The 25,548-nt window shown below is 36.4% G+C and overlaps 1 protein-coding gene and 1 long non-coding RNA gene across 4 annotated transcripts in view; one reads left to right on the top strand and one right to left on the bottom strand.

Annotated features, from left to right (window-relative positions):
- The window catches only part of LOC134172308 (uncharacterized), a 20,486-nt gene extending 16,721 nt beyond the window's left edge, over positions 1–3,765 (bottom strand). Inside the window, exon 1 of the long non-coding RNA XR_009967896.1 lies at positions 3,606–3,765. This is a non-coding gene — a long non-coding RNA (uncharacterized LOC134172308). The remainder of the gene's footprint in view (positions 1–3,605) is intronic.
- On the top strand, positions 2,310–25,548 carry CCDC172 (coiled-coil domain containing 172). 3 transcript variants are annotated; one of them, XR_009967895.1, is made up of 8 exons: positions 2,310–3,009; positions 3,294–3,379; positions 6,763–6,879; positions 8,275–8,440; positions 10,402–10,503; positions 12,016–12,118; positions 23,524–24,557; positions 25,479–25,548. XR_009967895.1 is itself a non-coding variant. In XM_062635362.1 (7 exons), the coding sequence occupies exons 1-7, from the start codon at positions 2,931–2,933 to the stop codon at positions 23,636–23,638; spliced, it is 768 nt and encodes a 255-aa protein (XP_062491346.1). In that variant the 5' UTR covers positions 2,310–2,930; the 3' UTR covers positions 23,639–24,639. The 3 variants fall into 3 exon arrangements, 2 of the variants coding, with proteins under 2 accessions (XP_062491346.1, XP_062491348.1); XM_062635362.1 differs by lacking the exon at positions 25,479–25,548 and having other exon boundaries at positions 23,524–24,639; XM_062635364.1 differs by lacking the exons at positions 6,763–6,879; positions 25,479–25,548 and having other exon boundaries at positions 23,524–24,639.

Here is a 25,548-nt window from a genome sequence, read left to right as displayed (position 1 = left end):
GTAAAGTTTAGCTCAGACTTCAGCATTAAACACAAAGTGATAGCTGTGAATTTACACCACAGAATAATTTGACTTTATTCCTTCATGTAAGGTAGAAAAAAGTTAGTGCAAAAATAGACGGCAAATACAAAGACCACCAAGAGCAAAGAAAGACCAAAGAGGCGTAGTTTGGGAAGGTTTGCTATGAATACAATGCTTCAAAAAGAGGCAGTTTAATTTGTATATGGAAAATATAATACAGTGCTTAAACACAAAAATGGAAATCTATGTGTAGCTATAATCCTATAATTTCTAGTTTCTACTATATATTTTTCCAGTGAAGACCATATTGCATCGTATAATTTTTATCCCACCACTTCTTTACCCGTGCCTTTTTGATTGTTAGCTTTCAGAAAAACAATTTTTGAAATGATCTGACTGTATATGATTTTGAGATAAATTACACTAATAAATATTTTTATAGTGACTTGAAATTGCAAACAAAATCTTGCTTTTCTTCTTCCTACACAAACTAGAGAATAAACTTATAGAAGAAACTTCACTACCAGCACAGCAGCCTGATTACAAAGGGCAATTACTAATTTTGAAGTACACTAGAGAGACATGACCTGATTACAGCACAGTGATTAAGATATAGATATAGATTAAGATTAGGATGTACTGATATGACCAACAGAATAAAATTAAAGTCACCTTTCTAATACCTAATGATTTACAAAAAATCTTTTACTTCCAAATGTCGGAGTTGAGCAAAGGTAATACACATTTTCTTTTATTCTGAAACATTTAGGCTCATATGATCTTGTCCGTTTCCATGAAATCCAGGTAAATACACACTTTTGAAGTAATGATCCTGATTCTGAAGGCACTTGTATACATTTCACTTCATACAACCCTGAGTTATTATAGTGAGTTAATTTCCCCTGTAAAACTCAAGAATGTGTCAAATAGCTGCAGGAATCAAAAGCTATGAAACTTAATGTCAAATACTTGTTCCACTTTGAATTTTTTCAGTCTCTGAAGGAATCTTTTACAGAGCTAACTGTTAATTGCGCTGAATGGTCATTCTCAGACAGTGAGAAGTATAGTTGGAGCCAGACTCCTCTTTCTAGGGAGAACAGTCCCTTTGACATAATTAGAGGCATCCTCCACAAAACACAGTCGTTTCTTTAATAAGTGACACTGAACACCATCCCAGCCTACAGCAGCTTTCTCAGTTCGAAACACAAAAGTAGTCAAGTCTCAAAAACTTCAAAGACAGCTTTTCATTTTATTTTCTCCTTGATCCACTGATAGAGCAGTTCATTTTCTTGAATTTTGTAAAATGACTTTTTCACTCATCAGACCTGTGTAACAAATCACTGTCTCAATCTTGTTCCTGTTTGATTCATCCGCTATTCCTTTGGCCTTTGGATAGGAAGCTTCACTTCTGAAACATTTTCGAAATTCACTTTTGTGAACTTTTCTCCCTCGGTTGCTCTTTGTTCCATTTTAAAAAATAATTGCATTTCCTGCAACATAATGTGCTAGTTTCAGGGGTTTAAATTTCATCAAATTATCTTTCTTAGAGACAGCAATGTCTTTTCTTTAAAAAGCACCATTTGATAACACACTATCAGCTATAACGTGGTGCTTTTAAAGCTGTAAATTGTATAACATAACATATTTCCAGAATTCTCAGTTTCATTCTGCTAACTTAGAACAGTTTTTTCACTAGTAAGACATCGGTACTCTCATGTATATTTTTTTGCGTTTTACAAAGATTTTCTAATTTCTGAACTTTGCTGCTGCAGTCTGTTCTAAGACAGTATCTCCTCTGAGGACAACTCTTTAGCAAGACAGGACTGCCAATAATCCTGATCTTTTTCAATGTTAAAAAGGCTGGAAAGCTATGAAGTTCCACTCCTGCAGGCTTTTTCTGCCTCAAAGCTGATAGGCAAACTTCACATAGATATTCCCTGTACAGAATGTTAATCCTCTCAAGATGTAGGAACGAGCCCTGTAATATGAATTACATTTTCAATTGGGTATTTACATTTACAGTGTACAAACCAGAAAGCTGCTCAAAGCATAGTAAACTCAAGACAAGTGTGTTGCAGGAGAGCATACAATGGGCTACGTTATGATCTTTGCTTACTTAGACCAACTGGAACACAAACGCTGTCATTTTACATTAATGGTGAAATGCGGCTGAGTTGATCTGACCATGGTTAGTTAAGTTTTGTGTAGTTAGCTTTGCTGTCTTGTTCTGTATAATAGCTGATCTTACCCCACTTCTTTAACTGCTAAGCATAGAGATCAGTCTTCAAAAGATGAACAAATCTGACCAGATATAATATTTAAGAAGGATGGTGATCACTCCATAGAAAAAGGAAGGTGTAAAACCCCAGCTTCTGAACAACACAAAAGGGGTATAAAACATGCGTCCCAGAGAAATAAAGTCAGAACTCCCCAGACTCTGAGTCAGAACCAATGTTCCACAAACATGCATAAGTTTGACAAGATTCAGAGTGTCAGCTGCCTTTTGCCTAGCCAAATATATGCCTTCTTGTGCTCCTACCGTGCTGCTTCTCTGCATGCTCGTTTCCATCTCCTGCATTCCCCCAGCCTGTCATCCATATTTCCCTCTGCCTGAGGTTCACTCTTGTCCCCTTACTTTCTGCAGCCCAAACGTCCCACACTGTCACCTCCTCCTCAGCAGCCGTATCCCATCTACCGTGGTCACTTCCCTCCGTGGTCTGGGGTTTCTTTCCCAACCCCATGGAGGCAGAGCCAAGAGCAGAGCCTAGGCCTGGCTCAGCACAGAGCCCTGAGGGAAGGGCTGCATCCAGGCCCAGCCTCACCTCCCTCCAGCTCACCCCAGCTTTAACCAACCAGCCCTCAGCAAAGACAAGACCCACGGAGCCCACAGGCTCCACAAGAAGACAGAAATGAACCTGGATGCCTTGTTCCAGCAAATACAGTTCACAGAGAAGCAGGCGAGGGAGAAAAGACAATTCATCCAACAAGGTCTGCCCCATGGCCGCCATCCTGTGGCGATGACACTGACCACACTTAATGGCTTCTCCATTTCCCTAGGGAAAAGCAGGGTAGACCCACGGTCATGAGGGGATCAGTGAAAGCTGGCTGGCACCTGGGCTGCCTGCTTATTGCCAATAGCATGTTTTTATAAGAATGTGACTTAAAATCGTAGACTGGTTTGGGCTGAAAAGGACCTTAAAATCGTCTAGTTTCCACCCCCACTAACTTACAAACTGAGCACACATTCTTATGGGCTTTTTGTTGTGTTCCAGCTAAATTCAACATAAACAGAAGCTATGAAAAAATTAACCAAATAAAAGAAGAGCTGAGCACTGCAAAAATGAAACTGGAAACTAAGGTGAGCGGGCATGTTTATAGTATACATAATAATGAAATACATTATATCTACAAATATATGACCTATTCTTTCAGGAATAGATTCATAAACAATTTCAAGGAATACGCTTCACCTATCGAATACCACAGCACAGAGAAAACTTACACTGCGCATTTCTGTAGTGAAAAATGGTCTGTCAGCATCTCCCCTCAGGCTGGCTCCTGGCTGCGGTCAGGGACTCATTCACCTCAGGGACAGGAACTTTTCCAGGTAACACGTCCATAATCTGGAAGCACTGGAAACAGCACTTGTGCATGTGGCAGTCACTGGTGCCCTGCAGACAGAGCTTGGCAGGGAGCAGACCACCGTGCCAGGTCAGTCTGTTCACAAGACACAGCCATCAGACATCCCAGGTTCTGTATTAACCATCCTGGAGCTTGTTAAAGCACTTTCCTTTAGAGGCCCAGAAACCATTCCTTTGCTGCCCATTGCCATTCAATAAAGGCCTTTCGTAGAAAATATATGGAAGCATTACCTGTGTTTACTTGACAGGATCTTGAGACACATACTAAAGATCTTCCTGTGAGCCTAGGCTCACAGTTAGGGCTTACAAGGTGTAAGAGTTTTTCTAAGGACAACAAAGACAGAGGAAAGGTTCTGAATCTGTTTAGTGTTTTTAAGAGTTTATTGTGCTTTTCATTTAACCAAACTGAAGACATATTTTCAGATTTAAAAAAAAATGAAAATCCATTTATTTATCGCTGAAAATGAATCATAGAATCATAGGACAGTTAGGGTCGTAAAGGACCTTAAGATCATCCAGTTCACACCCTCCCTGACATGAGCAGGGACTAAATATCATTCCTTTGCTCTTAAGTGTGTAAGCTAGCAGACTGTATATGCACAATAGGAAAGCATATGGAGCCTCCTTTGAAGTCAGAACTGTTATATTCTATCACTTAAGTAAACATCTTCAAGAACCTTTGGGGATTGCCTCACCTAGTTGTGAAGATAGATGTTTGGGGGATGGTTTTCATCCTTCCAAAACCAGGCTCTTCTGCTTTCTGTAAAAGTCTGTGTAATATGTATAATAAATATCAACATTACAGGAAGGGGATAGGAATAAAAGAGAACTCATTTACAAATATGTACTGGTTGCAAATTCAGACTATAATCATGCAAGCAGCTCTTCACGGGCTTGCATTTATGGATGTCACAATCTCAGAACCCAAAAGTGCTTTAAAATAGTATCTTAACTGACAGATTTTATCTGGGTGTGAATTGTAAGGTTAAGTGGTTAAGTCCTTTGAAGTCTTCCTCATATGTTTATTTATTAACATCACAATTCTGTTTATACTATTAATTTGTTATTGATGCATTGTGATTTATATCAAGGTTTATGTGCTAGGTACAGAAGGGCCCAAGAGTAGAGACATTACTGTAAACAACTAATGGGAAGAGCTGAAGAACTATTCCTAATTAAACCTTATGTGCTTTACCCCCCAGGATTAATAACATTCTTACTAATGTGCACAAAACTATTTTTCCTTGCTTTCTTAGTCAAACATTGATTCATATATAAATGAGAAATGATACAAAAAACAAGTGGAATCAAGAAATGCGTTTTGATCAGACAGTATTTAGGTTTGAAGATCGTATAGTTATTAAAATTATTTAAAGTAATATATTTTTCAGCACAGGAATTAAGTTTACATATGTCTACAATAATAAATGTGATTCAAACAATATTAAATAATGTTGTTCAGCTAATGCTGCTCATTTTGTCCAAATAACTACACTTCTTTATAAGCCTACACATCCAAGCACGTGCATGCACAACAGCTTATGCCTGACCAAGCAGCTGAGGCTGAGTTCAAAAGTGTTTTGACATCTATTTCACAGAGACTGCCTGTGGTCAATCAAAGAGTCTTAGGAAATGCTATTTTTTCCTCTGTTCTGTACAATCAGGTAGCATGTAATTAGAACCTGAATTATAGCATTTTGCTTTTCATGGCTCAATGATTTCTTAAAAAAAAACAGTTGCAAATGCATAGATTAAGTTGGCATCTTACAGATGGAGAAATTACACCGCAGCTCATTATGCTCAATAATATAAATACAGTGGTAAAAGATCCTCTACTCTCTTTGAATTAATATATAAAATAAATATTCATGAGGCAAGCACTTTCTGGGCACTTAACATGCTGGACATATCAGGGATAAGGGAAAAAACGGGTCCTTTCCTTTGTAACTCTCATATTCTAGTCTTATGGCATTTGATTTCACTATCCTCCTTTTTTGATCAGATGCTTGTCATCTGCACCCTCTCTAAATTAATCTACATTATTTCATTTTACAATATTTTCATTTTTGCCTCTGTAATATCACTATTATTTGGTCTTTTTTTGCTTCTGCACACAGTCACGTATCAGCCTGACTATTCAATTTACTTCCTGATGCTTACCCTGGGCCTTTACAGTCTGTGGGCAATTCTCCTAACTTTACTTTCCCTCCCCATTGTTCTGAGTATTCCAGTCTGAGTCATTCTCTTGACCTCCTTTTCTCCACTTCATCAGGTGAATGATTCTCATCCTGTAAGACTCTTCAGCACCTAGATGTTCCCTATTTTTCTGCTGTTATAGTTTATCCCACCATATATCTTAACTTAGGTTAGACAATGATACAGTAAATTCACTGGAAAATTGACAGGAACTCTGTAGCAAATTTTGAAAATGAAATGGTGGAACAGCATACCATTCTATCAGATAAACTGCTGTTTAAAATGAATAAAATAAAAATAAAACTATATTCAAAATAGACATTTGGGGCTTGGGGATTTTATGGTTAAACTGTCTTGAACCAATGAGCTAATTGCCATTCCATGTCTTTGGCTAAGAATTCCAGAAATTGTGCTCAGAAAGCTGTAAGCATATCCCTCCCTCCTTCATGTATACAGTAGTAGCAGCATTGCAGAGCTGATGATGTCTACAGCTGTTCAGTAAAAACAATAATGTTGGAACCCTGTCCCTCTGATATTATTGTCTGATTTGGTATGTAATGAGCTTTACACAATTAGATGTAGGACATCTTATCGTGTTAGGTACCAGATCCCATATGATCAATATGTTTCCTAGTTTTAACCTGAAAACCAAAATCTCCTAAACTGAACAGAATTACTTTAATAGATGGACCAGGATTAAATGTGTCTTTTCAAAGGCTTAGTTGTATATTGGAAGATTACTGGAGGGAAAAAGAGCTGTTATGCTTGTGCTTAGTCCAGCAGCTATGCAAGCTGTGTTTTAACAGGACCAAGAACCTTACGTACAGTATCAAAGTATATGAAATAGTAAAACAATGACCTTACTTTATAACCTTTTTTAATTGTTTGTCTTTCCTCTTGGAAGGTTCAGCATCTGTCTGAAAAGGAGTTCTGCTTAGAAATTCTGAAGAAACGTGAAGAGAGCTTAGAAAAGCAGAAAGCTGAACTTATTAATCAAAAGAGCAGTCTTCTTAAAATCTTTGTATGTTTTCAGCTATGGTATTCAAACAGTTCTTCTCTACTGTATAAGAATAGCCAGCTTTCAAATTTAAAAATATGGAAGAAGTAATGTTTTAAATATGGAAATTTTTTTTTTTTTACTCTACCATACTTAATGTAAACGTAGATAAATTCTCACTATTAATTTAAACCATGGTCTAAGGTAATGTATGCTGCATCTGCAAAGCTGATTTAGCATTCTTGACTTCATTTCTTAATGTCTGCTGTTGTGTGATTGATCTCCAATTTGGATGCATTATTTCCTTTGTAAAAGAAAACTAGGAAAGTCTCACCTAAATGGGACTGCATCATCCACAATAAAACATATTGAGAAGGATCTAAGTCAAAAATCAGTGAGGCCAGCTCCACATTTCAGAAATCCTGGCATGCCACACAACCTCTTTGATGCTGGACACACCTAGCCACCTCTGAATAGGTAGCTTATAGAGATATATACAGAAAACAAGCTTTTCAGTTCTTTTTTGTGCTAACCTGGATATTGTCTTCCTCTTAGTACATTGAGGGTCCTTTGATATGTAGATGTTAAGGAAAGCCACAGATGAGTAGTCGTCTGCACATATGTATTTGTACCAAATAAGCAGAGCTGAATCTTAAACATTCAATATAAATCACCAGTTCTTCAGGATCCAAAGTATTCTCAATCTGAAGTATACAAAGAAAGAATAAATACTATAAATATCATAGAAAAATTACTTAGCTATAAAAACGAAATATACTTTGAAGAAGTGTGGTTTCTTTTAACTGTAACTAGTCAAGTTTGATATATAGGTTATAATGTCTTCCTGTTTATGAGAGTAATTTCATTTTATTTAATTTAACAATCAGTTAAGATTTTTTTGAAAGGAATATAGTAATGTCTTTCTCTTTAGAATACTTTTTTCCAGAAAATGAAACAGTAACTTCCTATCAACTATGTCTTTTTTGGTAGTTACTGAGGGAGGTAAAGTAAGTCCGCATTCTGCAGAGGAATATACAACACTTTTATTTCATTTAATAACAATCTAAAAAAAAACAGAGTAGCCATAGTATGCTACAGACTTTAAACAGAACTTTCTACTAATTTCAATAAGGGGTTTAACTGGAAAACTGATGGCACAGGTTTGTAATGTAATGCAGTGATTTTTTTAAACGTTTTATTATTAAGAATACATCCTTCACTTTTTCAGAGGAAAAAAAAAAGGAGAAAACAGACAAAATTATGGAGCTGTAGATCATTTTCACATTCTCATAAGTCAGGAAAAGTAAATATACTACATTTGTAGTACATGTTTGATAAACACCAGCATGTTTCAGTCTGTCTAGCTTAACAAAGACTTTCACCTGAACATTCAAGTTTTTCCCTTTTTTTTTTTTTCAGACAGATGCAAAGAGAAAAATGACTGAAGAGGAAGATAATTTTACTAGAGAAGTAACAGAGTTTAACAATGAGTATGGACTAACAAGTAATAGGGATCTTATGATTAGAAAAAAATTCAAGGCTGAAATAAATGATTTGGAGAATGAGGCAGCTCTGTTGAAAAATGGTAAGTTTTGTATTAAACTATTTATCTTGGTTTACCAGAGAATTAATACAAGCCAGTAAAATACAGCTCTGCAAAACAATAATTTTAAATCAATTTCCTTGCTGTCTGGGACTTCCTTTTAGCACTACACTGAAAGAGTGTGGTCTGGCATACCACATTGCACAAGCATAATTAAAGCCTCTTCTGTTCCCTATCCTCTTCGGTCCTTTCTGACTACAACCACTATGAGAAGCAGCAGACCTGCAGGAGTGGCTCCCAGTGCCTGATGTTGACCAGCACAGAGGTGCATTGTCACACATAAAATACTGTATTGGGTTTGCACTGATTATAATAACCGATATAATCACCAGTTATGTAATTTCCTTAATTTCAAAAGAATTTTGTGTACAGGTGTCTTGCAGGAGTGGTCTTTTATTGCCACAGTATAACTTTATCTTTGAGAGATTTCTCAGAACAGAGACTCAGACTGAAAAGCAATCCTTCAGCAAGGAAATAGGAGTCATCATGGACCACGAGCTGAACATGAGCCAATGACATGAGAATGCCAACACCACACTGAGACATAAACATAATTCTGACCTTTAAAACATGCAAAATAATCCATCAGTCTATTTAGGGCAGTTAAGCTCTTAGCTGGAGTACTGTGCCTCTAGTTTTGGATGTTAACACTTCAAGAAAAAATGTGGACTATCTGGAGAGAATCTACATGGGACCAGTGAGAGTCATCAGAGGTCTGGAGAATATTAAAATTTTAAAAACAGAAAATAAAGAATCGGGATCATTTAACCTATGAAGGAAAAGGCTGTCAGAAGATGGATATCGGTCTTCAAATCATTAAAGGATCCTGTAAAAAATAAATTAATACATTCACCATGCCTATAGTGAACTGAATAAGAAGTAACAAGTGTAAACCACAATAAGGGGGGGTCTGGCTGGCTATTTAGAAGTCTCTCTAAGAACAATGAACAACTGAAGCATTCTGCCTTAGGAGATTCCATTGCCAAAGGAATTAGGAGTCTCCATTACCAAAAGTCTTTAAAAACAGCTTAGACAAGCATCTGTCACAAGTGACAGAGGTAGAGCTGGTGCTGTCTTCAGAAGGAGAAATGCAGTAAATGACCCCTCAAAGTCATTTCCCATCTCATGATTCTATGATTTATCAAAGACCAGCACTTTGAATTCCCGATATCTGATGTAAAGCTACTGAAATATGACTATTTGAGTTTGTACTTCATGGTAACTTCTTTCCTGATGCTCTGATTCTGATCTACAACTGAAAATATCCCATATTTGTTGGCACCTGTTACTTTCAATGATTAATTTTTACATATTCAGGCAGATCTGATCAGTAGAACATGAAAGGTGACTAACATTCTCCTCTAGGCTCTGGTACTGTCTTGATTCCATCCTTTTAAATTGCACTTTTTTTGAGGTACAACTTGTCTGTCTTTCTGTCTGCTACAGTCCTGAGCACACTGACAACACTAAAAGAAAATAATTAAGAAACTCATAGCAAGGAAATTCCATGAGGACCTCCAGCTGTCAGGAAAACTATCACAATTAATTCCAGATGCTGTCAATGCTCAGGTTAAAATGTCCATAACACTAAACAAACACAGGCTTTTCTTTAGTCCTGCTGGTAGGTTCACCACCTATAAGTCATCACCCTTTATATCTGAAGTTACTCTAAATGAAAACATTCTTTTTATAGCCTGTCAACAAAATATGTAAAACATCTTAATAAAATAAAACATTTTCTTTCACAGTTATGGGCATATCATATGACATAATTTCCTGTGAACTGGAATTTATATGACTGATTTTAGTTGATTTAAATTTCATATTTAAGATTCTTTTTGACTAGATGAAGATTGGTACAAGTTGTTAACAATATTTAAGATTATACCATGAAGACTAAAACTGCAATGCATTTTAACCTAAAATATATTATTTTTTTTTAGAAATGGAGTCAATGGAACAACAAAATGTTCAATTAAATGCACTTCAACTGCAGAAGAATGAGTTAAAGCAGGACTTACTTAATCTCCAAAATAAACTTAAAGGTGTGCATGATAATCGCTTGTTATAACAATTACATATGGCTTGAGAAATGCTTCTGAAAAACCTCCTGAAGTTATTTTTCTCAAGAAAAAGAAATCATAGAAACAAGGTGTTAATGTATGATTACAATATATAATACGTACTTTTTAACATGGTTATAATAAGGATTTCAGTGAGATTTATTTTAAATATCAGTGAGACTGGAGTCTACAGGTGCCCTGAAACATAAGCTATAAATATGAAAAATAAATTTTTACTTTTGCTAATAAGTTATATACTTAAATGGAGAATTTAGTGTTTCAATGTGGAAAGCACAAATGCAGGCTGAGTAGAGAATGGACTGAGAGCAGCCCTGAGGAGAAGGACTTGGGGTGTTGGTTAACAAGAAGCTTAACATGATCCATCAGTGTGTACTTGCAGCCCAGAAACCAACCATGCCCTGGGCTGCATCAGAAGGAGCGTGACCAGAAGGTTGAGGGAGGGGATTCTCTCCCTCTACTCCACTCTTGTGAGACACTCCCCTGCAGTCCTGCATCCAGCTCATGGGCCCCCAACTAAGGAGGACATGGAGTTGTTGGAGCATGTCCAGAGGAGGCCATGAAGATGCTCTGAGGGCCGGAGCACCTTTCCTATGAAAACAAGCTGAGAGAGCTGGAATTTTCCAGCCTGGAGAAAAAAAAGGTTCTGGGGAGACCTTAAAGCAGCTTCTAGTGCCTAAAGGGGCCTGCAGGAAAGCTGGAAGGAATTTTTTTTGAGCAACCTGGTCTAGTGGAAGGTGTCCTTGTCCATAGCAGGGGGGGTGGAACTAGATTATCTTGAATGTCTTTTCCTACCCAACCATTCTATGATTCTATGACTCCATGATTAAAATTGACATATTGTTAAAACCCCATTAACCTATAATTAAAGTCACTAAAATTCAGATGTTTAACAAGCAAAATTACTTGGACAGATAACAACAGATTTCGCCTAAGTGCTAAATCTCTGAATTGGAAATTCGGCTATGATCTTGTTACTGATATTTGTGTGTTCAGCTATGAAAGTCTGTGAATAAAAAAATTCCACACACAAAGCTGGGAGGAACCTGCCACAGGAAACCCTATAAAAATGCAAAATGATAAAAGATACAGACGGAAGTAAGAAAGGTTCCATGTCAAAGGTGGTCACAAGCATTTGGGATGATTTTGAAATTTGGATTAAAAAAAACGTAACTTGGAAGTGGTTTTGTAACTTTTTTGCAAAAGTGTAAATACCATATCACAGTAAGAACTAAGAAAGACAAGCCTAAAGTATGGTCTTATATTGCTTGAGAAAAGGAACAAACTTTTCTAGAAGATTGCAATATGCATAATAATTAGAATAACTAAGTAATTCATATTCTTTATTCAGATGCCTTTTCCCTACGAACAATTTCACAGAGAAATATTAGAAAAGACAAATTTAGAAAACGTAGGAAGTCTTTGAATATGGATGATTAATATATATTTATAAGGTAATTGTTGATTTATGTTTAGACCTTGAGAAAGAAATCAGGGACGCTGAAAGAATGACAAAAGATTTAGAAGCAGAAAAAGTCCAAGTCACCAAAAAGCCTCAGACTGATCCTGAATGTTTAAGGTAAGAGCCTTATGTTAGTGAATTCCTACATTTAATTTTAGGTCTGCAACTGCACAACAGTGCTGATGGCAATGACTCTTTTACCTTTCCTGTACAATATTCCCTTGAAATCAGAAGAATCATTCATTTTTATTCCAGAACTTGAATTCCTGTGATTACATCCTTTAAGCCTTACATGCATACTTCAAGGAACTAAAACCTGAAAGTCTTTGCAAGGAAGTCAGTAAAACTTGGAGGAAGAGCAGGAGACTGCTCATGGGGGAAGGCTCGTCCTTCAGTTTTTGTGAAAACAGCAGTAGTGCACAAACTGCTGATGAGCTGCCCAGTGCTATATATACTTCTGCAGACTGGCTATACAGCCTTCCCCAGAGCCTGATTGCAGTGGAAAGGATTGGCCACAATAACCTCTTTGGGTCAGATGGGCTGTGTACTAATGCAACTAAATGTAGATTTGTTTTCTCTGTGATCTCTACTATCAGTTCTTGTTTGCCTTCAAATTAAGCTAGGTTAGAACAAATTTTGAAGATTTAACCAAGACAAAAGACCATCCACAATCTCCCTTAATAGTGAATATTGCTTCCCAGGAGCTGACTGGTAATGACTGATTTCTCATCAGTCATACAGTTTAAGTGTGATGCTTACACTCTCACTATACAGAAAACAATGTTTTCAACAAAAATATCTTCCTCATATCACAGAATTAACCATCCCATGATATGGTGTCACAGATGAAAGTGCCCATGGATATTCAAGAATATGTAATAGACATTGCAAAGGAACTTCTCTTACAAAAGCTAGTCCAAAATATTCCTTAACATAAATTGTCAGGGAAAATACAACTTTTGTTGCCATCACCTTTTTTTTTTTTCTACCAGTTTTTGACAAAAATAAACATAGTATTTTTTTGTTCCTGAAAACTTTCAGTGAAAACATAAGATTTTGAGGTAGAATCCTGGGTGATTTCCTGAAAGATGGTTTGGTAATGGCCCATTTTTGCTGAATATTGTTTTTTGAAAGAAAATGATATATAAGCCCTATTACTCTCTTCGACCTCTTACATGGTGTTGAGACGTGGCCAAAATTCTCTCACTGTAAAAATGAATTAGCTCACAATTCTGCATATAGTAGCAAAAACTTTGCATTCAACATATACATAGAAGGCACAGTATAAATAATAACAACAGCAGCAATTCAGTGAGACAGCATGTTATAATTCACTCTTTTACATTATTCATTCCATCCTGATATACTAGGTTTTGATGCATGAGGTTATCATCTTCCTTCTAAACAACATACTTCCCTTGGAGTAGTTTACTGCCATGATGCCACTGAATATCCAATTTAGTGTAATTAGTTTTCTATAACAGGTTTCTTGTGTATAAGGTTCAGAAGTAGCAAAATTATATTACTTTAAACCCCCTTCTCTGCCACTGATTGCTACAAGATCCTAGGCAAATCATTCAAATCCATATATGTCTGCTGTTCTACATACTGAAATTAACTCACAGCTCTGTGGAACGGTACTTTGGTTTTATCTGGATGGAGAACACAAAACTGGATAAAGTATATCAAAGTTTATTAACTACAAAAGCAACAAGTGTTGTTTACAACCAAAGCAAGAAGGATGATATGATTTTCTTATTTTATAAAATGCCTCAGTTTATGGTCAAGATAAGCTTATATTATTTGATAATTGCATGTAGTATAAAATATGTAACGCTCCTACTGCTATTACTATGACAAGAAACAAGTGTTCTTTGAGTTGTAGTGATATATTGAAAAAAATTTCTTTAGATTGAAATATTTTTTCATTTCTGAGTCTGGAAAAAATTTAGGACAGATTGGCCTAAATCATATATTTATCTTGAACTTGCTTTTGATCAGGAAAGCTCAATACTTCGAGAGAGAGCCCTCAATAAGTTAACTTAGATGCCAAAAGCAACATAGCGATGTTATTGTACTTCCATGTCAGTACTAATAGTTTCTGCTTTTCGAGTCAAGTAGCCAACCCTCATTGCTCTGTGTGCTCATGTGTCATAGTACTGTGCTGTTTAGAATTATCTCAAATCTTACCAGACTCATGCAACTCTATAATAGTTTTCTTTTATTAAACAAAACTTAAACATCACTTCTTGGTTTGGACTGCTGAATTAAGAGAATGAAAAGGAATTTAAAGTATTATATTCTATAAATAGTGCAGTATATGAATTGTTCCCCTGGAGGTACCTGATCACCCTCCAGTACCTACAAGGACATCATCAACAAGTTGGAAGAGGATCTGCACAGTGCTGCTCAGTGGGATAACACAGGGCAAAAAGTTGAAATAAGGGGGGTTTAGAATGAATTAAAGGATACTTTTGTATCATGAGTACAGCTTAGCAAAGGAAAAGGTTTCCCAGAAAGGTTGTGCAGCTTTCATCCTTGAAGCTTTTAAGACTTGACTGAGTAAAGCCCTGAGTAACCTGGTCTGACCTTTTAACTGACCCTGCTTTGAGAGGGACGTTGGGCAAGATGACCTCCTGACATCCTTTCCAGTCTGAATTATCCATTGAACCACTTATCATTGTGGATTGCACAGCCCATGTGTCAATACATAAGCACTGGCTTGTGCTCAGGTGCAGAATTATCTGCAACAAATCCAGTTCTCTTCACACTGCCTAGCATTTGAAGATATCATATCTGCTCTGGTCCCTTTGTAGTGTCTCTGAGACATTAAAATACAGTGTCATATATATGCACATATTTTCTATTCAAAACGCATGAAATACTTAAAGAAGTTATGTCCAGCACAGCAGTATTCTGGTTCAAAATGACAGTACCTAACATCTATTTTTCACATTCTCGTGTCACAGAGGTATTTGAGGGACCACAGCTGCTGCAGCAGCACACATGCTGATGTAGTCCATGACACTAGTCTTCCTGGGTCAAATCCTTGCGTGACACATCCTGTCCACTTCTGTGGGTGCCCACTGAAACGAATCTGAGAATAATCATAGAATGGTTTTCGTTGAAAGGGACCTTACAGCTCATTTATTTCCAGTCCCCTGCCACGGGCCAGGACACCTTCCACTACACCAAGTTACTCCAAGCCATGTACAATCTGTCCTTGAACACTGCCAGGATAGGGCAGCCACAGCTTCTCTGGGCTACCTGAAAAGAACACATTCAGTGTCAGTGTGGAAAACAAAAGTACAAGGCACCTGGGCTGAAACAGAAAGCCCCCCTGACAGTCTAGATACACCTTTGGCACTTGCAAAGGACCTCTTGCAGCCAAAGTGCCAATTAATGCAATGTTACATATACTATTATATATCTTAATAGGAGTCAGTTTTGGTCATATTGAAAATCACTGTGATTGAGCCTACTATGTTTGAGAAACAGCCCTTTATAGCCTAACAAAATAAGATTTTTCCCCATGCAGAATCTATTGCAAGAATAGAATTTTAGTTTCTACTGAAAATCGTATTTATTATTTATGGAGTAGAAGACTTTGACCCAGTAATATACATCAAAATTACGTATTTTTCTTATGAAATAAGCACAAAATCTAATTCTTTTTTTACAAAGCAGGAAACCATGCCACTCTTTAAATGATAAAAATACCAACGTTTTTAATGCTTCCTTAGAACAAATGTGAGAGACAATCAGCATCAATAACCTGATATATGTAACTCCCATATCACCCTGTAAGTCTGTTACTGTATCACATACCTAGGCCCCGCTTAAAAATCAATATCAAAAGTAGCTGGCATTGCAAGAATCTTCATTACAATTAAGTATATATCTTAAAGTAAATTGCATTTCAGCTGAAGAGTGTAGCCAGCTAATTCAAATTACAGCAATTCATCTTTGATCTGAGAAAAATGCCCTATACCATGTCTGCAGTTTCATAAAATCTCTCTCAAATCCATCAAAGAATTACAAAAGGTCATGAAAAGCATACACTAGTAATTCCAACAGCTCTTGGTGCTGCAGTTACAGGCTTGTTTTAATACACATCGGAATATACACAGGAATACACACAAGAAAAAGCTAAACCAAAATTTGAATGTTAAGTGCATATATAGTTAAGGATAAGACACTCTTACTCAAAGTAGGCACCCTGGAAATTGTAAGTGTTTTGATACAGGTGTGTAATTCAGAGAAATATTTGAGAAGAAAAGGCTTTTTTATTATTTTTAATCAGAACAGATCAGCAATTAAAATCCAAACCCTTATTTTAATCATCTGTACTGCCAATGCCAATCCCAAAAAAATCACAGAAAGTAGGAATGAACTTTGGCATTAGCTCTTTTGAGTCACATTTCCCTCGTAGGTAGTATGTAGCTTAAGTGTCATTTAAGTGGAACAATACAGGATTCAAGTGTCACTTAAGTGGAACAATACAGGATTGAAGCAGAAATTAACTGATACCAGTAAATTCCTAGCTATATAATTTCACTATTATATTCATTGTAATTACTTACTACATTAATTATTTATCTTCTTTCACATTTTAATTTGAAATTTATGTGTTGCCTTAAGTAAAACTACCTAGAAGTAATTATAATTAGAATCATAGAATAGTTAGGGTTGGAAAGGACCTTAAGATCATCAAGTTCCAACCCCCCTGCCATGGGCAGGGACACCTCGCACTAAACCATACCACCCAAAGCCTCATCCAACCTGGTCTTGAACATTGTCAGGGATGGAGCATTCACAACCTCACTGGGCAACCCATTCCAGTGCCTCACCTCCCTAACAGGAAAGAATGTCCTCCTTATATCCAATCTAAACTTCCCCTGTTTAAGTTTTAAGCCGCTCCCTTTGTCCTATCACTACACTCCCTAATGATGAGTCGCTCTCCAGCATCCCTATAGGCCCCCTTCAGATACTGGAAGGCTGCTATGAGGTCTCCACACAGCCTTCTCTTCTCTGGGCTGAACAGCCCCAACTTTCTCAGCCTGTCTTCATACAGGAGGTGCTCCAGTGCCCTGGTCATCCTCGTGGCCTCCTCTGGACTTGTTCCAACAGTTCCATGTCCTTTTTATGTTGAGGACACCAGAACTGCACACAATACTCCAAGTGAGGTCTCACAAGAGCAGAGTAAAGGGGCAGGATCACCTCCTTCGACCTGCTGGTCACGCTCCTTTTGATGCAGCCCAGGATACGATTGGCTTTCTGGGCTGCAAGTGCACACTGAAGCTGGCTCATGTTTGTTTTCTCATCAACCAACATCCCCAAGTCCTTCTCTGCAGGGCTGCTCTGAATCTCTTCTTTGCCAAACCTGTAGCTGTGCCTGGGATTGCTCCAACCCAGGCGTAGGACCTTGCACTTGTTGTGGTTAATTAAAATTTATTTAAACCAACAACAGAGAGTTTCTATCTAAAATTGATATTTTTCATGCTATTCTAAAGGTGGGCTAAGGGTAAAATATTTATTAGAAACATGAATTTCTATTCTACTTTAGAAAAGCAGTAGCAGGAGGGAAATGCATGAAATCATCTTACTTTGTAAATAGTTGAAGGTTTTTGTATACTTGGCTAATCCTTAAAAATATTGTATTGCTTCTTATACTTCATAATAAAGAAAAAGAAACTCCATTAGCAAAATTAGAAAGGGAAAAGCAATGGTTTCTTTCATACAAATCACACAGGAAATACGTTCATTAGAGCTGAACAAATGTTTCATGCCAAGAGTAGATTACCTCAGGCCGTACATGCATGGTTCCGGTGGATTAAAAAAAGTAAAATAATAAAATTCACACGTTAATTTTAAGTTAAATTTTATAATCAAGAAATATCAGTCTCTGGAGTAAATATATGCGGTTCAAAAATGAGGTTTTTTTAATGACAGTCTCCTCATCGATTTTTTTAAGCTTTTCCTTTTAATAGCAGTGCCTTGTGGAACTATTACAGTTTGAATTATGTTAAAATAGGCTTCCATTATAAATTGCAGTATGGATTTACAAAAAGTAGATCAAATCCAACTAATTATAACTTTCTTTGACAAGGCAACCGATTGGTTAGACACAGAAAATGCAAATGCCATCTGTGTAGACATTAGTAAAGTGTTTGATACTATCCCATATGGGAAACTACTAGTTAACCTGGGAAAACATATTGAAACTTTTCAAGGAGTAAAGAAATGACTGATAGTAACAGCAATAGGTCTGAAAAAAAGGACATTTTGGAGGCTAGAAGAAGGTAATTACACTCAAAGGCAGTCTGGCTTACTGTTTGAAAAAGCAGCTTTGGAATAGAAGGTATTTTAAGACAACGGTGTAAAACAAAATTCTAGACCTTGTAAACTGGAGTCACTAAAAAAGGAGGAGGAATATAATTATATACAGTGCAAGTTTAAGTACTTGTACACGACTAAGGACTTCAATAATAGGTACCTGGAAACAAAGAAGAGAGGCCTGAGCATTCTACATAATCAAAAGACAACTATAAACATCAAAAGGAAATATAGCTGTGGCAAAGATAAAAGCAAGAGATATTTCCAACAAAAAAAACAAACCAGGAGGGTGTAAGTATACTGTGTATAAATCTCTCACCCACTGTTCCAGGAAGTTGCATTCAGCTTGGAAGATGAGCAGAGAATGGAGAGCCCTTATTGCAGAACAAGGAGAACTCTAAACCCTTTATAGCTGACAAAATTACATGAAGCAAAGCAGCACAGTATAGAGATAATAATTTCAGCAATAGGGTAGTTGCATTAATACATCCAGATTGAGACCTGACTTTCCCTGTACGATAAAAAAATCAAGATATTTGAACTATAAGACTTGTTGACCTATATTTATTTTCCCCGCCTTTCAATAGGAATCTTATTGACCCCTAGAAACACATTTCAGTTTTGATGTTTCTGATGCTTGTACATTTTTTCTTTTCTCTGTAACTTATTATAGAGTCACAGAAAGTCATAGAGTCAACTAGCTTGGAAAAGACCTTTAAGATCAAGTGCAAGCATTGATAAAGTTCCTATGAAAAGTAGTTGTGTAAATTCAGTTTGTTATATTCACAAAAGCAAATCTCACCCTAAATGAGCAGATTAATTCAGTGGACCTTAACCTTTCCAGGTTTATTCATCTATAATAATATATTCCTTAAAGACTTCTTGGGATGTTTTATGTATTTAGGGAATACAAATTAAAACCAAACCAAAACCAAAATACAAACCACACTTTTCAAAACCTATAACTACTTTTATAAAGTTTCCCAATAGCATTCATGAAACACGAGTGTGGGGAATGCTGTAGATACTAACTGCTAGGCAGGGGTCTATAAAAAGCCTGTAAGCTCGCTCAATAAATGATTTCGGTTGCACCACAACTGGAATCTGTGCCTCAGTTGCCACACACAAACTTTAATCAATGATAATTACGTATTTTAAAACTATTTGGTCTAGAACCGTAAAAGATGAAATTTTCTTATTTTACCTAAGGTATTTCTGTTTATTTAAATTTACGTTTAATTCTCATTGTTACTTATCTTAGTATGCTGCTCACTTTCATGTTTCATCTTCTTCCTAGCATTTTTCATGTTTCATCTTCTTCCTAGCATTTATTATTACTACTAGATCACTTTCTTAATTTTTATTCTATTTCTGCTCCATCAAGCACATACTTCTATAATTTAATTGTTCAGCACAATTGTTCAAGTGCTTGACATTATATTTTGAGATACTGAATTCCATTTAGATCTCATTTTCTCACTTCTTCAATCAATTGATAACAGCCTGAAATTTATTGACTTCTTCAGTTGTATCAATAGTATTTTCTGTTTAGTACTGTCAGCAAATTGTAAATACCGAGCAAAATCCTGCTTTTACTATAGAAAGATGTACATCAATTTAGTCTCAGTATTGAATTGAGACTGGATGATGCCAATGCATTAGTTCTACTTTTGTCTTGACACAATAAACTGAAGTCTTGTCTTCTTCTGTCTCAATAAAGTCCTAAAACTTTGATAAATATTTTTCCTGATTTTTATAATAAAACTCAGAAAAATCAATGTACATACTCTCAAGTTGTATATAAACTTCTTAGGGAATTCCATTTTATACCATGAGTTCTATGCCCTGTATATCAGTGTCAAGCAATTCTGCTTTGTAATCCACTCTAATGTTTTCCCTTCTATTTATTGTTAAAAAATAAAATACTGGTCATAAAAAAGGCAAAGACAAAATGGAAAATAAGAAAAAGATGTTTTACTTGTCTCAGCAAAATATAACCAAGAGACAGTTTGCTTCTTCTGCAACTCCAACAGCAACCAGGTAGGGTCTTCCATGCCCACTTAGAAAAAAAGGCTCTACAAACACATATTCAAGCTGCCTTCTACACACACTAGTTCTTTGAGACCTCTTTACGTAAAATTATTCCTGGAATGCGAGTTTTCGCTACTGAAGCCTTGATCCAGTAATTTCAATCTGTGCTTGATTTTAAGAGACACCTGTTTGACAATAACATTATTTTCATCACAGTTCAATTCATAATACTAGCATGTATTGATTTCACAATTATTTTCCCTGTTTGTCTTCTGCATATACAGCTGAAACTCAAGAAGAGTGCGTATCAACTATGAATGCCAATGACACTTAATAGCTGTGCTCATTTCAAAGCTGCAAAATCGATCACCTTCGGGGATCTCCTCCTTCTTCATCTCTTTGTCACTTCTGGCATTCAAGAGTTATGGAAAATGGACCACTGATAGCAGAGCTCAGTCTAGGACAAGCTAGCGTCCAAAAAAATGCTGATGCTGTTGTTCGGATAGAAAGTAGATTTAAGGCTAGATTTGGCTATTGCTATTTTTCTTGAATATTTTCTTCAGAGGAATAACCAAACCGCCTTTCAAATACGGCATTTCAGCTCCAGCTGTTCAGTAGAGCCCATTACCCATGATGCTGTAATTTACCAATACACTATTAATCCAGTGCAATGGCTTTTTAAAAGACAAATTTTATTTTCATCAAGGAGAACAAAATGCTAAAAATAAAACAAAAACAGAGGCCATGGAGGGCCAAATGCTAATGTAATTTTTCAGACAACATTTTCAAAGACATTTGCTTTTCATCATAGTCATAAGGAGTCTATAATTGTCATATTAATCTTTGTTATGGCAAATGGTACATCTCTTTCTATTTCCAAAGGTGACAGAAAGCCTGCCTTTCCCTCTAAACTGTGTAGTTTCATCAGTGTGCACATGCAACATGACAGTGGAAAGATGAATATAAATATCTTGCGTATCTTAAATATAAAATAAAAACCCCCCACATTTGCTTCCAGGTTAAGCTTTTTCTTTTTTCTTTTTCTTTTTTTTTTTTAATAGTTCCGTTGTCTCACATTCCTTCTGGTAAAACTTCATCATTCAATATAACTTCATCATTTATTCAGTAACCCAGGCGTCTCCAATGCATTAATTGTGTAGACTGTAACCTAACAGACAGCCCTTCTTTTGTGAATATAATATTCCTGGCACATGCTGTAATTATCTAGCTTCTAAATAAGAAAGAAGGAAGACCTGGAAGCAGAATCAATTGATTAATGTAAAAATTAAACACCACATGTAAATGAACACCTTTTATCACCACTACCCATTGCTATGTAAGGAGCTGTGCTGTCTCCACATTTGGAAGTTTTATGAAAGATTTTGCTTAAAATTTTTAAATGCACACACAAAATGTTCCCATTTCAAAGCACATCATCAATAGCAATTAATTCAAAATCCCAAGACACAGATGAGCAACTCCTACTGCTTATCTTCTTGATGTTCTAGCGTCATGTACACCTAACATGGACTGGTATCATCCTTAGCTGACAAGTAGCAAACAGACTATGCATCAATTTTACAGTGTGGGAGACAATGAGAGAACATTTTCTGAGATTAACAGACTATGTCTTTTCCTAAAGTAAATTAGGCAAAGTAGGGCTTTTGTTTGTCTTTAACAAATTAGGCTTCCAATATCATGCTAACAGAGAACACAGGAAAAAAAATTAAGAGGCAAGGCAATGAAGTTAAGCTGATTTAATCAAGATCAGAAGCTGATCTTAGATCTTGAAATGAACTTCTTTCAATGAAAACGGTCTGTAAACTAGCAATGCACTACAGCACAGTGAATTCTTCGTTTCTTAAACTGTAGTGCAAAGTTTCCTTTCGTTCAAACACTTGTATGTATTCCAAATGCAGGAGGACTATTTCTGAAAGAAGAGCCATTTACTCCTTTGTAATAGTGGTCCCATATTCCTTTCATATGAAGTTATACCTTTTGATTTTAATAAATCCATTTCCTTGTGTAGGAAACAAACTCTCTCTGCGGTATGACAGCTAAAGAGGTGCATCATCTATATAACAGGGTTAAATAATTTATTCACTATTGCAGTATATATTAAGAAGAGGTTGTTCCTTCCTCTTCCAACTTCAGAAGAAACACAGTCCTGCTTTGATGCATCAGTTTAGCTATTTAATGAGAAGCAGAATATATACTTTTCCTCCTTTTTTTTCATTCTGTCTATATGTCCACAATTACTCATGTTGTTTACTGAAACTGTATTAAGGGTAAGCAACTTTAGTTTTCTCATTATGCTTTTCTTATGACAGCCATGGAAAGACTCAGTATAATCTCATCACCTTGCATTCACCAGACTACTAAAAGCTCTGGCATAGATTTCTCTTGGCCTATCGAGTATTAATTTAAACCACTGCACTGATGTGCAAAGTTTAGGTGTCTCCTTTTAAGCAGGACTAAATGCCCTTTTGAATGCAAGAAAATACTTATATTGAAATTAGACCTTTCATAGAAAAGTTGGAGAATTCCTGACTGAGACTACTGCGAAACAGTAAGTACTGATGTATAGTAGGAGCAGTGGGGAGAGAACAGTAGCAACAGCAAAGGAGGCTGTGGAGGGGTGTGGAGCAATGACTGCACATGAGTAGCTGCACAGGGTCAGGCAGAGGACCCATGAAATTCAACATTCTGGCTACAAGCAGATACCCAGAGAAAGTAGGAACAGCACCATATGGTACTTCCTAAGTATCAACATCCAAATTCACATGTTTAAATAAGGAAAATTATGACTAATGAGGCCATAAATCTTTCATGGTTTATAAAAACAACACGGTCCAGGAATGTTTCTAAAAAACTACTTAGTCAAGATACACTTTGTAAAAATGCAAAGTGTCGTTTTCTGAAGCACCTCACATTGTCATCACAACTGCCAGGGCTGAATGAAACCCAACAATATTGCAGGAGAGCAGCATCTTGGACTGCCAATTACAAAACTAGCAAACTTAAATCCTGATCATCAAATACATCAGTGAGGGTTTTCTAACATAAGTCAAATTGACAACTGGGACCAAAGGTGAAAAAATAGGTATCCAAGCAACAGTTCTCTGATCTGAAAATTTATTTGGTTTTGGACACAGGATTAAGAAAGAATTGGAAAATTACAAAGATGATGATTGGGAAAGTATCTGCGAGACTCTTCGAACAGAAATTGAAATTCTGCAAATGGTATGCCAGTTTCATTATGCATTTTAAGTGTTTGATAGTTTTAGTTCAAGGTGTAATTTGAGATGATTAGCAGTGGGTTTAGATAAGCAGGTTTTTATGCTAGGTATGCAACCAAACATCCTTGCATTGCAGGTGCACCCCAATTCTCCTTTGTTTTGGCCTGTTATTTCAAAATGTCCAGGAATATCGTTTCACACAGAAAAGAATTTAAAGATACATTTTTAGCACAAGAAAGACCTATCTGGGGGACTAGTTTTAATCATTACTGTCTTGAAAGCTGCAAAATATTATGCATTTAGGAGCTAAATTAATCTGTATCTCCAGCTGTCAGTTAAATGGAAGATGGGAATATGGAGAAATAGGATGATAATAGCATCCTTTTATGCAATATGTTATATTGTCCACTCACAAATTCTTTATATAAACTTATTAAAGTGTGCTTTTTTCTCCAAAGGGCGATTCTAATTTCAAATTTCTTGATTGTCAGTCTGTGTAAAAATAAAACCAGAAAAAAAATAATTTAAAGTAATTTTTTTGAAGTAAAGGTGTTTTAAAGGTTCATTTCAGAACCCCTGATTGAGCTGTATGAAAACCCAGCTGTCACAGAATAACAGTCAGGGGAAATTTGTTATTACTCACTGTAATGATCAGCTTCAAGTTCCTGTCGGAGGAATGTAACTTTCTTGTAGTTTATCCTTTAATTTTATCATGCTTGTGAAACTTCAGGAACAAAAACCCCCAAACAGCTCAATGTTTAAAAATGTCGCTGTAAAGAACACACTGAACTCATTAGAGCTCATTTTCTATAATCCAATTCTTTCTCTTTTCCAGAATCTATCACAAAAAAAAGTCTTCAGATAAGTGAACAATATGTGGCTTATGATATGGATTGTCATGACGGCTAGTCTTTGAGCATTTTAAAACCATTTTACTTGGGCTCTGTCAGGTTTGTTTCTATTTGCTTGGCTAAACCAGAGTTTGTTTCCTGCCTTTACTGTTCATTAAAATAAAATTGTATTCATTTATAAGTGCTGGACCATGTGAATACATTCACTCACTCTGCACAGCCTCAGTCCACTTTGTGGTCATCCTTTCATCACACCCAGCTCCGTATGCAAATAATTTTCAACCAGCTTCCCACCCTGGGGGGGTGGAATGCATAATTGCTCATCATTTGTTCTTCTACACCTAGAGCTCTCTAAGCTGCAGAGGGTGTCTGTCACACATAAATCTGCCAAAGACATTCTATTAAGAAGGGAGGAATAAACCACTTTTGGAAGCTGACCAAATTCTTCCTGCGATGGAGAAAGATTTCCTCTTGGGACACAAGCTGCAGTTTGAAATCTGGCAAGGTTTGTTCTACAGCAGTGCTATCAAATAGTATTCTGGTCCACTGGGTTAGCCAGGGTAATTCCAAGAGACTGGAATTATCATTCTTAATAACCAGAGCTGTTGGAACCGACATCCTTATATGGGTTTTTTTTTGTCTTTTCCCTAAGAAGAATCCTCTTAAGATGTGCTTTATTTTAAGCAACTTAGTCCCTCTGACTTCTATGGGACCATCTGACTATTAAAGTTAGGCAACCTACTAAAGGTAGACAACTACTGATTGTGGGTTTTGATCAGACCCAAGACATATTGCAAAATTATAGAGTTGCGTATCAGTGTGTGCAGACAGCTAAAGCAGGGCTGTTTCTGAGTTTAATTGCTGGAAACAGGTATGAATTGGGGATTTGCTGAAATGGCTGAGTATAGCCTGATCATTTTATTCATTTAGGGGGGCTTGTTATATCTGCATTTATTTACAAGAATCCTTCCATCTGTTTTCCAGTGGTTTCATATTTACATTGTTGTTCCATCCACATAGATTAAATGCTCAGATATGACATGAAACAGAACCATGGGCTTATACCAGCATTCTACATAAACATTTTAGG

Source organism: Pezoporus occidentalis, unplaced genomic scaffold, assembly GCF_034315485.1.
Source record: "Pezoporus occidentalis ecotype Australia unplaced genomic scaffold, CSIRO_AGI_Poc_V1 ctg45, whole genome shotgun sequence".
Classification (NCBI taxonomy): Eukaryota; Metazoa; Chordata; class Aves; order Psittaciformes; family Psittacidae; genus Pezoporus; species Pezoporus occidentalis.
The sequence above is the reverse complement of the archived record's forward strand: the minus strand, read 5'-3'. Positions and strand labels throughout refer to the sequence as shown.

Bases quoted from the DNA above. Each gene is read 5' to 3' on its own strand.
- CCDC172 (XM_062635362.1), top strand. From the start codon at position 2,931: ATGAACCTGGATGCCTTGTTCCAGCAAATACAGTTCACAGAGAAGCAG. The intron at 6,880-8,274 runs GTATGTTTTCAG...TTTTTTTTTCAG, and splicing joins GCAGTCTTCTTAAAATCTTT to ACAGATGCAAAGAGAAAAAT. The intron at 10,504-12,015 runs GTGTGCATGATA...ATTTATGTTTAG, and splicing joins TCTCCAAAATAAACTTAAAG to ACCTTGAGAAAGAAATCAGG.